The 12699-nt window shown below is 35.0% G+C and overlaps 1 protein-coding gene across 1 annotated transcript in view; it reads left to right on the top strand.

The window, feature by feature from the left end:
- Positions 1-12685, top strand: part of LOC6040387 (calmodulin) — a 67426-nt gene extending 54741 nt beyond the window's left edge. Inside the window, exon 4 of the mRNA XM_038257936.1 lies at positions 8638-12685. Within this exon, the coding sequence (XP_038113864.1) occupies positions 8638-8666 (29 nt within the window). The 3' untranslated portion in view covers positions 8667-12685. The remainder of the gene's footprint in view (positions 1-8637) is intronic.
- The last annotated feature ends 14 nt before the right edge of the window (positions 12686-12699 follow it).

The raw sequence follows: 12699 nt of genomic DNA, 5'->3' as shown, positions 1-12699 counted from the left end.
AGAGTTGGGGCAATATGGGTATCAAACTTTATGGTTTTTGATACTGGACATAAAATTTGACATTTCTGCAATAGTGGCCACCACCTGGAGTGGCCGGAGGCCCCGGGGATGTTCCGATAAGGGGACATTTGGCGGAACCATAAGAGTTGGGGCAATATGGGTACCAAACTTTAGGGATTTTGATACTGGACATGAAATTTGACGTTTCGGCAGTAGTGGCCACAATCCGGAGTGGCCGGAGGCCCCGGGGATGTTCCGATGGGGGGACATTTGCCGAACCGTAAGAGTTGGGGCAATATGGGTATCAAACTTTAGAGATTTTGATACTGGACATGAAATTTGACATTTTGGCAGTAGTGGCCGGAGGCCCCGGGGATGTTCCGATAAGGGGACATTTGCCGGACCGTAAGAGTTGGGGCAATATGGGTATCAAACTTTATGGTTTTTGATACCGGACATGAAATTCGACATTTTGGCAGTAGTGGCCACAATCTGGAGTGGCCGGAGGCCCCGGAGATGTTCCGATAAGGGGACATTTGCGGAACCATAAGAGTTGGGGCAATATGGGTATCAAACTTTAGGGATTTTGATACTGGACATGAAATTTGACATTTTGGCAGTAGTGGCCGGAGGCCCCGGGGATGTTCCGATAAGGGGACATTTGCCGGACCGTAAGAGTTGGGGCAATATGGGTATCAAACTTTATGGTTTTTGATACCGGACATGAAATTCGACATTTTGGCAGTAGTGGCCACAATCTGGAGTGGCCGGAGGCCCCGCAGATGTTCCGATGGGGGGACATTTGCCGAACCGTAAGAGTTGGGGCAATATGGGTATCAAACTTTATGGTTTTTGATACTGGATATGAAATTTGACATTTCGGCAGTAGTGGCCACAATCCGGAGTGGCCGGAGGCCCCGCGGATGTTCCGATGGGGGGACATTTGCTGGACCGTAAGAGTTGGGGCAATATGGGTATCAAACTTAATGATTTTTGATACTGGACATAAAAAGTTGCATTTGGCCATTATCTGAAATTAAGCAGTTAAAATATATTGTTTATTAGGTAATAAATAGACTACTGCGATGCACATTTTTTGTGCCACTGTGAAAATCTGTTTCTGGAAATTTAGAATAACTATCTCGTAATCATTGAGAGCCCTGTAAAGGGTAGTTTTTAATGTCTACTGTTCAAATTTCCTTTACTGCCGCCGATTGCTTGCAACAGCCTTGCAAAAAAAATTCCCGCATCTTGGTAACTTTCGGGTGGTGAAGGAAAGTAAATTGATTTCACTTCGATTTCTATTTCAGCTCCACTTGCAATTTCCGTCCCCTTAGTTCGATAGGACGGTTATTATAAGGGGGAAATTTGGACCGGACATTCTAATCGAAAATTTCAACAATCATCTTGCAAAGTTCTTTGTCATACTGGTCATGTGTAACATAACCACCTGCACCTTTTTTTCTTCAAATCAAACAACAAAAATAGAAAATGTGTCACAATCAAACAGCAATAATGTAGTTCAACAATCGCCACTAATCTATAATTTTCTACTCGAACCGCGTTAATCCCCTGACAGCACCGGTAATTACATCTAGACAACTCCACGCTGGCCGGAAGCACTTGGCGTCACCACCGCCGCCGCCATCGTCCGTGCACTTATTCCAGATAAATTGAATCCGATAACCCGCTAAAGCCATCCTGTGGTGGTGGCGATGGTTCCGGATGATAGTGCCACAATCGCACATGCTGCTTATAGGGTGTGGCCCTTTGACGAGAGTGCCCTCGGACACGCAACTTTATCGCCCTTTATGACGATCCACGTATAAAACCCACAAAGAAAGTGTTGAAAAGTTCCGTAAAACTTGAACTGAATTGTCGGATTTTGTTGCAAGGAACGGGAAAACAAGAGCGCACCATAAAGCTTTAAATTTATGAACTTGTTTGTGTTGGTCCCCGCTCACTCCATGCTGCAAATACTCTGGGAGAAAGGGTCGACTCGATTGTTTCCGGCTCCCTCGTGGGTGGTTCCGGAGCTTTCGACACAAAGGAAAAGGATTCCATTTAAAATTCTGCGCCCAATTACTGGGGGAGAAAGCGGTCGGAGGTGGGGGGTTTGCAGAAATGGATTGAACCAGCTATGGACCTTGGAGGGCATAGACAAAGAGAAGAGAATCAACCACAAAGAATTTTTAACTTAAACTAGCAATTTTTTTAAGAGTTGAAGGGGCTCGCCAATAGATGGCAGCACCGATTCGGGAGAAATTTTTAGCTGAAACACTCCTCTAAGGGCATCTCCAGCGCTGGGGTGCAAATCAAATTTGCACCCGGCTCATGAATACCGAGATCAAATTTGCCACCTTGAAAAAACTCCGTCATCCCCACCGCTAGGGTAGCAAATTTGCCACCGAAACAAGCCCACCGCGGGGGCAAATATGGGTTTTATCATTTTTGCTCTCGTTTACCTTCAAAATCAATAATTATGTGTTGATTCATGCCTAGAAATGCTAAAAGTTTATTAAACTTTTTAATCCTATTGAAAATTTCAAAGAATTTCATTTTTCGAAAATGTCGAAAGTTTAACTATTTGCTACCCGATTTGATTCCCACCAAATTTGCTCTCGAGTTTGCCCCGAGTCTCCCACCGCGCGTAGCAAAGCAGGTATCAAATTTGATCTCAAGTTCATCTGTAGAAGAAAAATGTGTCGGTACCTGTCGGGTACTCATTTTCTGATACCCGACAAGTACCGGCAAGCCGGGGGGCAAAGTTTTGAATGCTTTTTATATGTCTGCTCTCTTTATGATATGTATGATTCAAAAATTCAAAAATTCAAAAAAATTCAAAAAAATTCAAAAATTAAAAAAAAAATCAAAAATTCAAAACAAATCAAAAATTTAAAAATTCAAAAATTCAAAAATTCAAAAATTCAAAAATTCAAAAATTCAAAAATTCAAAAATTCAAAAATTCAAAAATTCAAAAATTCAAAAATTCAAAAATTCAAAAATTCAATGCAAAAATGCAAAAATGCAAAAATTCTAAAATTCTAAAATTCTAAAATTCTAAAATTCTAAAATTCTAAAATTCTAAAATTCTAAAATTCTAAAATTCTAAAATTCTAAAATTCTAAAATTCTAAAATTCAAAAATTCAAAAATTCAAAAATTCAAAAATTCAAAAATTCAAAAATTCAAAAATTCAAAAATTCAAAAATTCAAAAATTCAAAAATTCAAAAATTCAAAAATTCAAACATTCAAACATTCAAACATTCAAACATTCAAAAATTCAAACATTCAAAAATTCAAAAATTTAAAAAATTTTTTTTTAATTTTTGAATTTTTGAATTTTTGAATTTTTGAATTTTTGAATTTTTGGAATTTTTGAATTTTTGAATTTTTGAATTTTTGAATTTTTGAATTTTTGAATTTTTGAATTTTTGAATTTTTGAATTTTAATTTTGAATTTTGAATTTTTGAATTTTGAAAATTTTGAATTTTGAATTTTGAATTTTGAATTTTGAATTTTGAAATTTTTGAATTTTGAAATTTTGAATTTTTGAAATTTTGAAATTTTGAAACTTTTGAAATTTTTGAATTTTTGAAATTTTTGAAATTTTGAAATTTTGAAACTTTGAAATTTTTGAAATTTTTGAAATTTTTGAAATTTTTGAAATTTTTGAAATTTTTGAAATTTTTGAAATTTTTGAAATTTTTGAAATTTTTGAAATTTTTGAAATTTTTGAAATTTTTGAAATTTTTGAAATTTTTGAAATTTTTTGAAATTTTTTGAAATTTTTTTGAAATTTTTTGAATTTTTTTTGAATTTTTTTGATTTTTTTTAATTTTTTATTTTTTTCCGTGCTTGATTCGATTTTTCCGTGCATAATTCCACTTGAAGCGGTAGCAAACAGACTGAATACCGGGTAGCAAAGTGAAATCCCGAAGAACTGAGAGCAAATTTGCTACCGCGACAGGTACCGCGATGGGGTTGACGTCGGGTGCAAATTAGCTTTGCTTCGATGTTTGCACCCAGCGCTGGAGATGCACTAACAAGTTCATTTTCTTAGAAAAAAGAATCCACATGACCAGCCAACCAATCGTCACATGTCCAACGCAATAGAACTCGATATTGACACAGAAAGTACCACCTACGTCAGGAGATTTGCAGCTGGTCGGTGCAAATCCAATCAGCAGCCGTGTGTGATACACTGATCAGATGCTGCACGTGATGATTATTTTTACAATTAATCTCACATGCAGCACGTTACCTTCGAAAAGGTGCAACCCAGCGCGCGCAAAACAATCGGGAAAAATCGCGTGGGTGAGCTCAAGTTTAGAGAGAGAGAGACAAGTGAAAAAATAAATATTGATTAGAGAAGATACTGTGTGCGAGCGGGGGCGGAAACTGCAAGTTTATTTACGTTTCTTTCGCACACACCCCCCTCTCTTTTCCCGTCTAGTTAGGTCTATAAAAGAACATCAGATTTGCTTGTGCAACAAGCGATTTTGCACACCCGTTTGCGACTATTTATTTGTGCAATTAATAAATCTCGCGCCGGTAGAAAAAGTACTAGTTAGCACTGGTAGGAATAAATGTATCGATCGACACTGAACAAGTCTACGGCCGGGGACGTTCATAGATGTTGAAATAAGCTTTTTTGAAATTTAAATCTAATGGATTTTGAGCCAACTGAAAAATTACTATACAAAAAAAGACAAGTTTTAGGCAATTTAACGCAGAAAACCGATAAAATTCGGACAGCGTAACGTAACTCGTGGAATCTCCCCTCCATCGCGAGAATCGCGAAATGCGTCATCGCGGCGGACGGCAGACGCTAAACGATTGGGGCGCGCGAAAAGTAAAATCAAACGAAATCACGTGTGTCTTATTACGACGAGACTACAGACTCGGGGTGTTGTGCGGTGCCAAAACAACAAAATTCGGAACGAGGGGGGGGGGGTGTGCGCGCAGAGTGTATTTTTAAATTGGTCGAGTAATTAACTATCGCTAGCAATCGCGCGGAACACTTTGCAGTGAAAAGTACATCGATCATTGTTTTGCATTTTGTTGTCACTTTAAACACTCCCAAAACAATAAAATTCAATAGTTGCGAGTGCTCGCCAATAGATGGCGTTAGTGCTAGAGAAGAATAAGCGTTTATTTTTCGAGATTAAGTCTGTTTGTCTGTGATCCCTTACTGATTTGATAGTTTAATTTAATACTAATGTCGTTCAAATTACATTACTACATGTTAATGAATACTTAATCGATACTTTGCTAATGGTCGAACCCCAAATGGTTCACGTGAACCGGGGCACCTGTTGTCATTTTCGTGATTTCGCAATTACAGTTTTCCCCCATTCCCTGATCTAAGCCTTATTGCAAGGTCACCCACCATTGCCACTAGTTTCCCCCACCATATCCAATAGGACCATACCAATGGGACCGAGCGAGAGCCTCTAATCCAATTACCGGGAACCGCGGCTGGAGAAATGAAATATCGAAGCACTTCCTCATCGGCGTTGGCGCGTGCCCCGTTTGGCTTGGCCAACATATGTGCTGGGGGTTGCGCTCTCCCGAATGACCAACTTTTCAGTGCAATAAAAACCAATAGAATGCCGTAATGGGGACCGACCGGCTTGTTTTGCGCGCTGCAGCTGGCCAGCAGTGTGGCCAGATGGCATCACACATGTGGTGCCATCGAGAAAATATGTTGCAACGTAAAAGGGAGGATTAGGATGGGTTCTGCTTTGAAAAAGGGAGAAACTTCCGGCGTAATCAAATAGTTCCGGTAATTTTTTTTCAGATTTTTAAAATTTGAAAACTTCTAAGTTTGAAATTTTTGATTTATGAACGCTTAAATTTATGGTTTCAAGGTGTTGACATTAAATTGCAGCACTACTGCAAATTGGAGATGAAACCATGTAACTATCTCAAAAGAATAGAGAGAGCGAGAGAGCTAACGGGGGAGAGCATGTTTTTTGCGTTTTGGCCTCTTCGCTGCCGAGAATCTATCGCGGCACAGCGGAAGAGAGTTGGACTCTCATCCAAAGTGCTGTGGTTCGAATCCCAGTATGTACGCGTAATGTTTTTATTGTGTTGAAATGCACCCATTTTTAAGAGATAAAAATTAACCTACTGCTAATTTTGTGGGACCTCCATAAAATAAAATAAAAATTATAAAAAGCGGTGACTTCTGACATCCATTTGCAGAGCCTCTGTCAAGTTTGTCAAAAAAAATTGAGCGCTCTCGTTTCAGTGTAAATTTTTAAATTACTTTGAATTAATGTTTAAAACTGCAGGGTTGTTACGGAAAAGTCGAAGAAAAATCCGCGCCAGATCCGCACTTACCCCAAAACCCAATCCGCGCCATATAAAAACAAAATTCGCGACAAACATAGAAGAGAGTAAAATAATGAATGAAATTTTAAACGAAAAAAGAATAATACAGAAAGCATTTGGATCAGTACCGTTGATCAGTTGTGTATTCATATCCCACCTGCACCAAGTGGAACCTTTTTTGCCATTTCTGAAACAATATTAGCATTTTTTGTAACACTTAAAATATCGTTGCTTTGAAAACAAATTCAGGAAAAAAATTAAATTCAAAACTTTTAAAAATTTAAAATCACGAAATACCTAAATCACCAAATTATAAAATTAAGGGATTTTGTACTTGATAATTCTCGCCAAAACTTAACACTGGAAAATCTATACACGAAATTTCTATTTTTTTCTTTTCTAAGTTTCTCTAAACTAAAATAAGACTCCGAAAAAGATCCGAACTAAGAAAATAGCAAAAAAATAAAATTTAATAATTTAATAACTTACTAATTTAATAATTTGATAATTTATAATTTAATAATTCAATAAAATTATTAAAATTTAATAATTTTATAATTTTATAATTTAACAATTTAATAATTTATTAATTTAATAATTTTCTAAATTTATAATTTAATAATTTAATAATTTAATAATTTAATAATTTAATAATTTAATAATTTAATAATTTAATAATTTAATAATTTAATAATTTAATAATTTAATAATTTAATAATTTAATAATTTAATAATTTAATAATTTAATAATTTAATAATTTAATAATTTAATAATTTAATAATTTAATAATTTAATAATTTAATAATTTAATAATTTAATAATTTAATAATTTAATAATTTAATAATTTAATAATTTAATAATTTAATAATTTAATAATTTAATAATTTAATAATTTAATAATTTAATAATTTAATAATTTAATAATTTAATAATTTAATAATTTAATAATTTAATAATTTAATAATTTAATAATTTAATAATTTAATAATTTAATAATTTAATAATTTAATAATTTAATAATTTAATAATTTCATAATTTCATAATTTCATAATTTCATAATTTAATAATTTAATAATTTAATAATTTAATAATTTAATAATTAAATATCCGCGCGAAATCCGCGCCTGAACAAAATTAGCCGGCAAATCCGCTCCGTCCGTAAAAATCCTGGAACTGTTCCAACCTGTCTGCTCCTGGTCAAATATATTTATTTTTATATACTTATTTTCTAAAAAAGTTAATTTTGTACTTTTAGTTTTATTTTTTTGACCAAACAATTATTTTTCGTATTTTTTTTATTTTCTTACTTTTAACATTAAATTAGATAACTGCGAGCCCATTTAAGTCAAATTTTACTAGACTGTTGCCTATAAATATACCAATCGCATTTTTTCAATATTTCGTCAACGCCATTTTGGTCGCCATCTTGGATCTAAAAATTCTAAATTGCTTTAAAAGTGTTTAGAGGCCATACTTAAGCTCGACATTCTAAAATAAGACAACAAAACAAAATTCGGTTATCCGAAGTGAATTTTTCTAGGCCTTTAGATAATCATGTCTGGACTGTATTTAAGGAGATACTAGACTGTGACAAGCAAATAAACTTGCACTTTTTCGTGTTTGACAATATGGTCAAAGCAAGGCTGATGATGCAGGCTGACGTTTATCTAAACAAAGCAGGCAAACTGTCAAAAAGTGCGAGTTTGTTTGTCATAGTCTAATACCTCCTTTAGATTTTAGTTTTTGGAAGTTTTGATTGTTTTAATTTACAAACTGTAAAGTCTTCGTTTTTCTTTTTTTTTATTGTTTTCCTAAATTAAATAATGTTTTTTTTGGTTTTTTTTTAAAGTTATGGTTGGTTTTTCTGTTTTATTTGAAGTTCAAAAATTATGCTTAAAATTTTATTTTTTGACAGTTCACTGAAAAAATATCACCTTTTTTTATTTTTCTTGTAAAATAACAGATCCTTTTTTATTTTATTTTTATAATTGTTGAATGTTGGAGTTTTATGTTTCGGATGTCTAATGTTTCAAATATTTAATCTCAGAGTTTCAAATTTTATTATGCATTAATTTTTAATTTTTTTCAATTTATGAAATGGTAAGTCATGTCTGAATAAGTCTATAAAAACCTTAAAATAGGTACATTTGTCCCATTTTTAGCTGATCCAATGCAAATGTTTGAAAAAAGATTGTCTAGTCGCGTTGAAAATTTAATTTCCATCTAATTTTATTCAAATTTCTAAAACCTTCGTTACTAATTTACGATTTTCTTTCTCTTTCTTTCTTTCCAGAATTCGTAACAATGATGACATCGAAGTGAGCTACAGGTCGAAAAATTGCGCCTTTTCATTATTTGTTTATAAAGAAGACTGTAGCCACGCGCAACACCAGCTGCGCAACGCTATTGCTATGGATTTAAAGAAGAAAAAAAAAACAGTAAAAAGAGAAAAACAGTAAAAATTAACATTAAATTAATTAAAAACAAGAGAGAAAAAAAGGACAAAAAATAATGCAAAAAACAGTAAGGAAAAAATAACTTAAATTAATTGTAACAACACAATTTTAAATAAGATAAATAAAAGAAGGAAAGAAGAGAAAAAATACATTAATTAAAGTTAATCACTATCCTTAATCTATTTGTGTAAATTTTTGTAAAAATAAAATATAAATATAAATTTAAAAGAACGAAGAGAGGGCAAGGCAAAGCGAGACAGAGAGAAAACAAAAAGCGCGTTTTAGGCTCTTGGCGCTCGCGCGCGCTTGAACGCACGAGAAAGAGAAAGACAGACGGACGGACACGCGAGTACTAGCGCGAGCGAGAGACGGAAAGAGAGCGAGTGAGTGCAGAAAGCCGAAGGCTGTTTTTCCACGACGACGACATTGCATTTGCCGAGCGCGCGCGCTCGCAGCTCCTTCTTCTTCGTCTTCTTCTTCTCTTTTGACATCTTCCTTTCTTTGTTGGAGATGTCTTTGTTTCGTTTTTTTTACACAAACGTCGTGTTTAATTCTTTATTCTTTCGTTTCTTTTCGTTGTTTATGGTCGATCCCCGAACAGAAACTACAAAAATACACACGAAACATTCACACTCAGTACGATTACTTGTAACACTAATACAAACAAAAAGGACAACGGAACGCAGCGACACAATCGAAAGCCATAGACAAGCAGACACAGAACCGGAGCAGCAACATCCAAGACCACCAAACTTGTACTACCAACTACTACAACTACTACTACTTTCCTCATACACACACACACGATGATTCAACGTTTTTTGAAACTATCTAACCGTATTTGAACTTTAAAAAAGAAAATAAAATCCATTTTTTGTGTGTGTCCCATTTGGAACGACAGAGAAAAGAGAGAGAGAAGCGCACATTTGCGCGAAAAGGTAAAGAGGATCTAGATTTTGAGAAACAAAAGGAGAAGGCAAACGATATGATGATACATTTCCCACTTTTTAAGCAGTAAAAGCAAGCAAAGAAGAAAAAAAAAATCCATACAATTTCCGTTACTTTGTTCGAATGATGAAACAAACTAAGAAAAAATGAGAAAAAAAAACAAACAAAATATCAAGCTTGGCATGCGTAGTTTTCAAACAAACAAACAGCAAACTCTAGTAGAGAAACAAAAGAAGAAAAAATAACAAGAAGCAAAACACACACACACACATAATTGTAATGGTTATACTTAAAGCAAACAAACAACAACAACAACAAAAAACAATGGTGAATTACTATTTATTAAAGTCGTAATTTATAGTCGTTCGATCTAAGAAAAACCAAACAAAAAAAAACAACAACAATCGTGTTTTCTTCTTTCTCTTGAGTTTGTTTCTTCATTTGTTTTCAAATCAATCGCTCTTTGTATGTGCGTGTGTTTTTGCTGCTGCTGCTCGTGTGTCCGCGTGTGTCTCTGCTCTATTGTTTCTCGAAGCGAAGGGGCGGGGCCTTTGGCTTGTGTGTTATTCTCGTGCGGCGATCGGTTTGTTTTCCTTTTGATTGATTTTTTTCTTCGGTTCGTTTCGTTTTTCCTCTTCTTCTTCCTGTTTCACAAATAGGCAGAGAAATTTATTTTTCAGTGCGCGGAGAACAATGGGAGGAAGAGGTAAGGAGGAGGAGCTAGCGCTGCGCGCGCGCGTTTGAAGGGGCGGGGCTTTCTGCACCAAGTTGGGAAGAAGGGAGGAGCTTAGACGGTACGGAGAAGGGATTTTTTTTTCAAGTGAGAATTGGTGGGTTGGGGGAAAACAGATGGAACGAGAAGAGGAGGATGTGAGGAAGGGGTTTGGGGGAAAGCGAAAAGAAAGTGATGCAATCGAATGAAGAATCGAAGAAAGGTGAAAGGAAGAAAGAAGTTGAAGGGAAGAAGTATATACAATAGAATTTGAAAATTTCAGATCCAGAAGCAAAAACACAGAAAATATCGAAAGTGAACAAGAAAGCAACAACAAATTAACTTTTTTTGCAGCATTTACTTCTAACGGTGAAAAAAGAAAACAACAGAAACATTTAAACATTAAGTGTACCTAGATGAGAGAGCAAACTACAGCAAATTGTAACGTATACCAGAAAATTCACCTATTGAGTGTCATTTCCGCGCTATTATTTTCTTCTGCACAACTTTTCGAGGCATCTCTCAATCGGCACTGTCGCCATCTGGTGGCGAGTACTCGAAGCTTTCGAAAGCAGTGACAGATGCAATCGGTGCAAGTTTCGCGTCTGTTTGTCTATGGTAGGTAATATTTTTTCTCATTTTGTATGATTTTCAAACACCAACACATATGCAAAATCGTACTCTTCACTTGTCGATGCAACAGCACACACACAACACACCAACACAAATTTATCCTGAAATGTCTTCTTCTTGTCGTTTTGTTTATTTTCACGAAACTTAAAACTTTTTACCTACATAATTAACGTTAGCGAGGAAACAAAACAGCAACAAAAAACAAAACAAACAAAAGTAAATGGTGAAAAGTGGCGTGTAAATTTTCTATTGAAGAATCTTTTTGTAAAAGTGAAAAAGCATATTATGAAAAACGTAAGAAAAAACAAACCTAAATATGAAGCAAAAAATACAAAAAAGATATAACAACAAACATTTATGAATTAGCGAGAAAAACAAACAAACAAGAAAATGGTATAAACTTAAAAGAAGCGAACAAAAGCATTGAAAAGCAAAACAAAAAAATCGTCTGTTTAGAAATTTCTTTTTCTTTCTGCAAATCGAAGTTGACAAAAATCCTAGCAGGCGGCAGCGCGCGTGGTCGCGGTTTGACACGCGGTGGGCACGGCCTACTGATTTTCCGGTGTGCGCGAGCACAGACAAGCAGACCTGCTTCGACGACACACAATTTGGTAAAAATGCACTTTTTGAGAAATAGAAAAAGAAACCGGCAAATTTGGAGGGTGCTGACACAAAATCCGCAACTCTATTATCTCTCTTCCGTGTAATCCCACCTACTCTAGTGTGCGTGACTCTCTCACAAATGCAAGCAACGAATTTTTGACGTTTCCGCCCACCCCGAGCGTGTTGAACTTCGCCAGGGTTACCACAAACGCATCTTTTGCCACGCCAAACCAGCACCCTCTCGCGGAACAAAACAGCAAACTTTATATCCAGCAAAAGAGGAAAACAGAACAAATTTCTTCCCACCAACAACAAATCGTAACCGATTTGGTCTATTTTTGTTAGGTTTATTTTTCTCGGTGCCGACGAGGCAAGCGCCTCGTAGTAGGCCATACACCGCCATTGTTGAACGAAACTTAGTGATGGACGAAGGAGTAGGGTTAGCACTAAAAAAAGAGTACACTCACACACAGAAAAACAAACAAAAATCGTTGTTGGATGCCACAGACAGAAAAATGGTTTAATTTTTTGAGCTGTTTTATGGTTTTATCAGCAAATCACACCACTTTCTTCAAATTCCAAACTCTCTCTTTAACCTATACACAGAAAAAAACGCGTTTAAACAAACTGTTACTACCTTTAAAGAAACTTTGAAAAAAAAAAATCAGATACATTTAAGAAACGAGGTTAATCATCTAGTGGAAACAAAAAAAAAACAACAACAAAAACAACAACAAAAATCCTTCCTATAAAGAGGAATAGAAACAAGAAAAAAAAACATCTAGCTAAAACAAAAAACTTGAAAATTGAAGAAAATTTGTAACATCGGCGTGAAGCAAGAAGGTAAAAGAAAACAACAGAAATGAAATTTGTGCGCTTTCTAACTGTTAAACTTCTAAGTTTGTTGTTTTCGGTTGTCCCAACAAAACAAAAAAAGGTAAAAAGAAAACCAACCGAACTTTTTCAGTGTCCTTACAAAAAAAAAAAAACTCTCGACTCTACT

This window comes from Culex quinquefasciatus, chromosome 2 (assembly GCF_015732765.1).
Source record: "Culex quinquefasciatus strain JHB chromosome 2, VPISU_Cqui_1.0_pri_paternal, whole genome shotgun sequence".
In the NCBI taxonomy this organism is placed as follows: domain Eukaryota; kingdom Metazoa; phylum Arthropoda; class Insecta; order Diptera; family Culicidae; genus Culex; species Culex quinquefasciatus.
The sequence above is the reverse complement of the archived record's forward strand: the minus strand, read 5'-3'. Positions and strand labels throughout refer to the sequence as shown.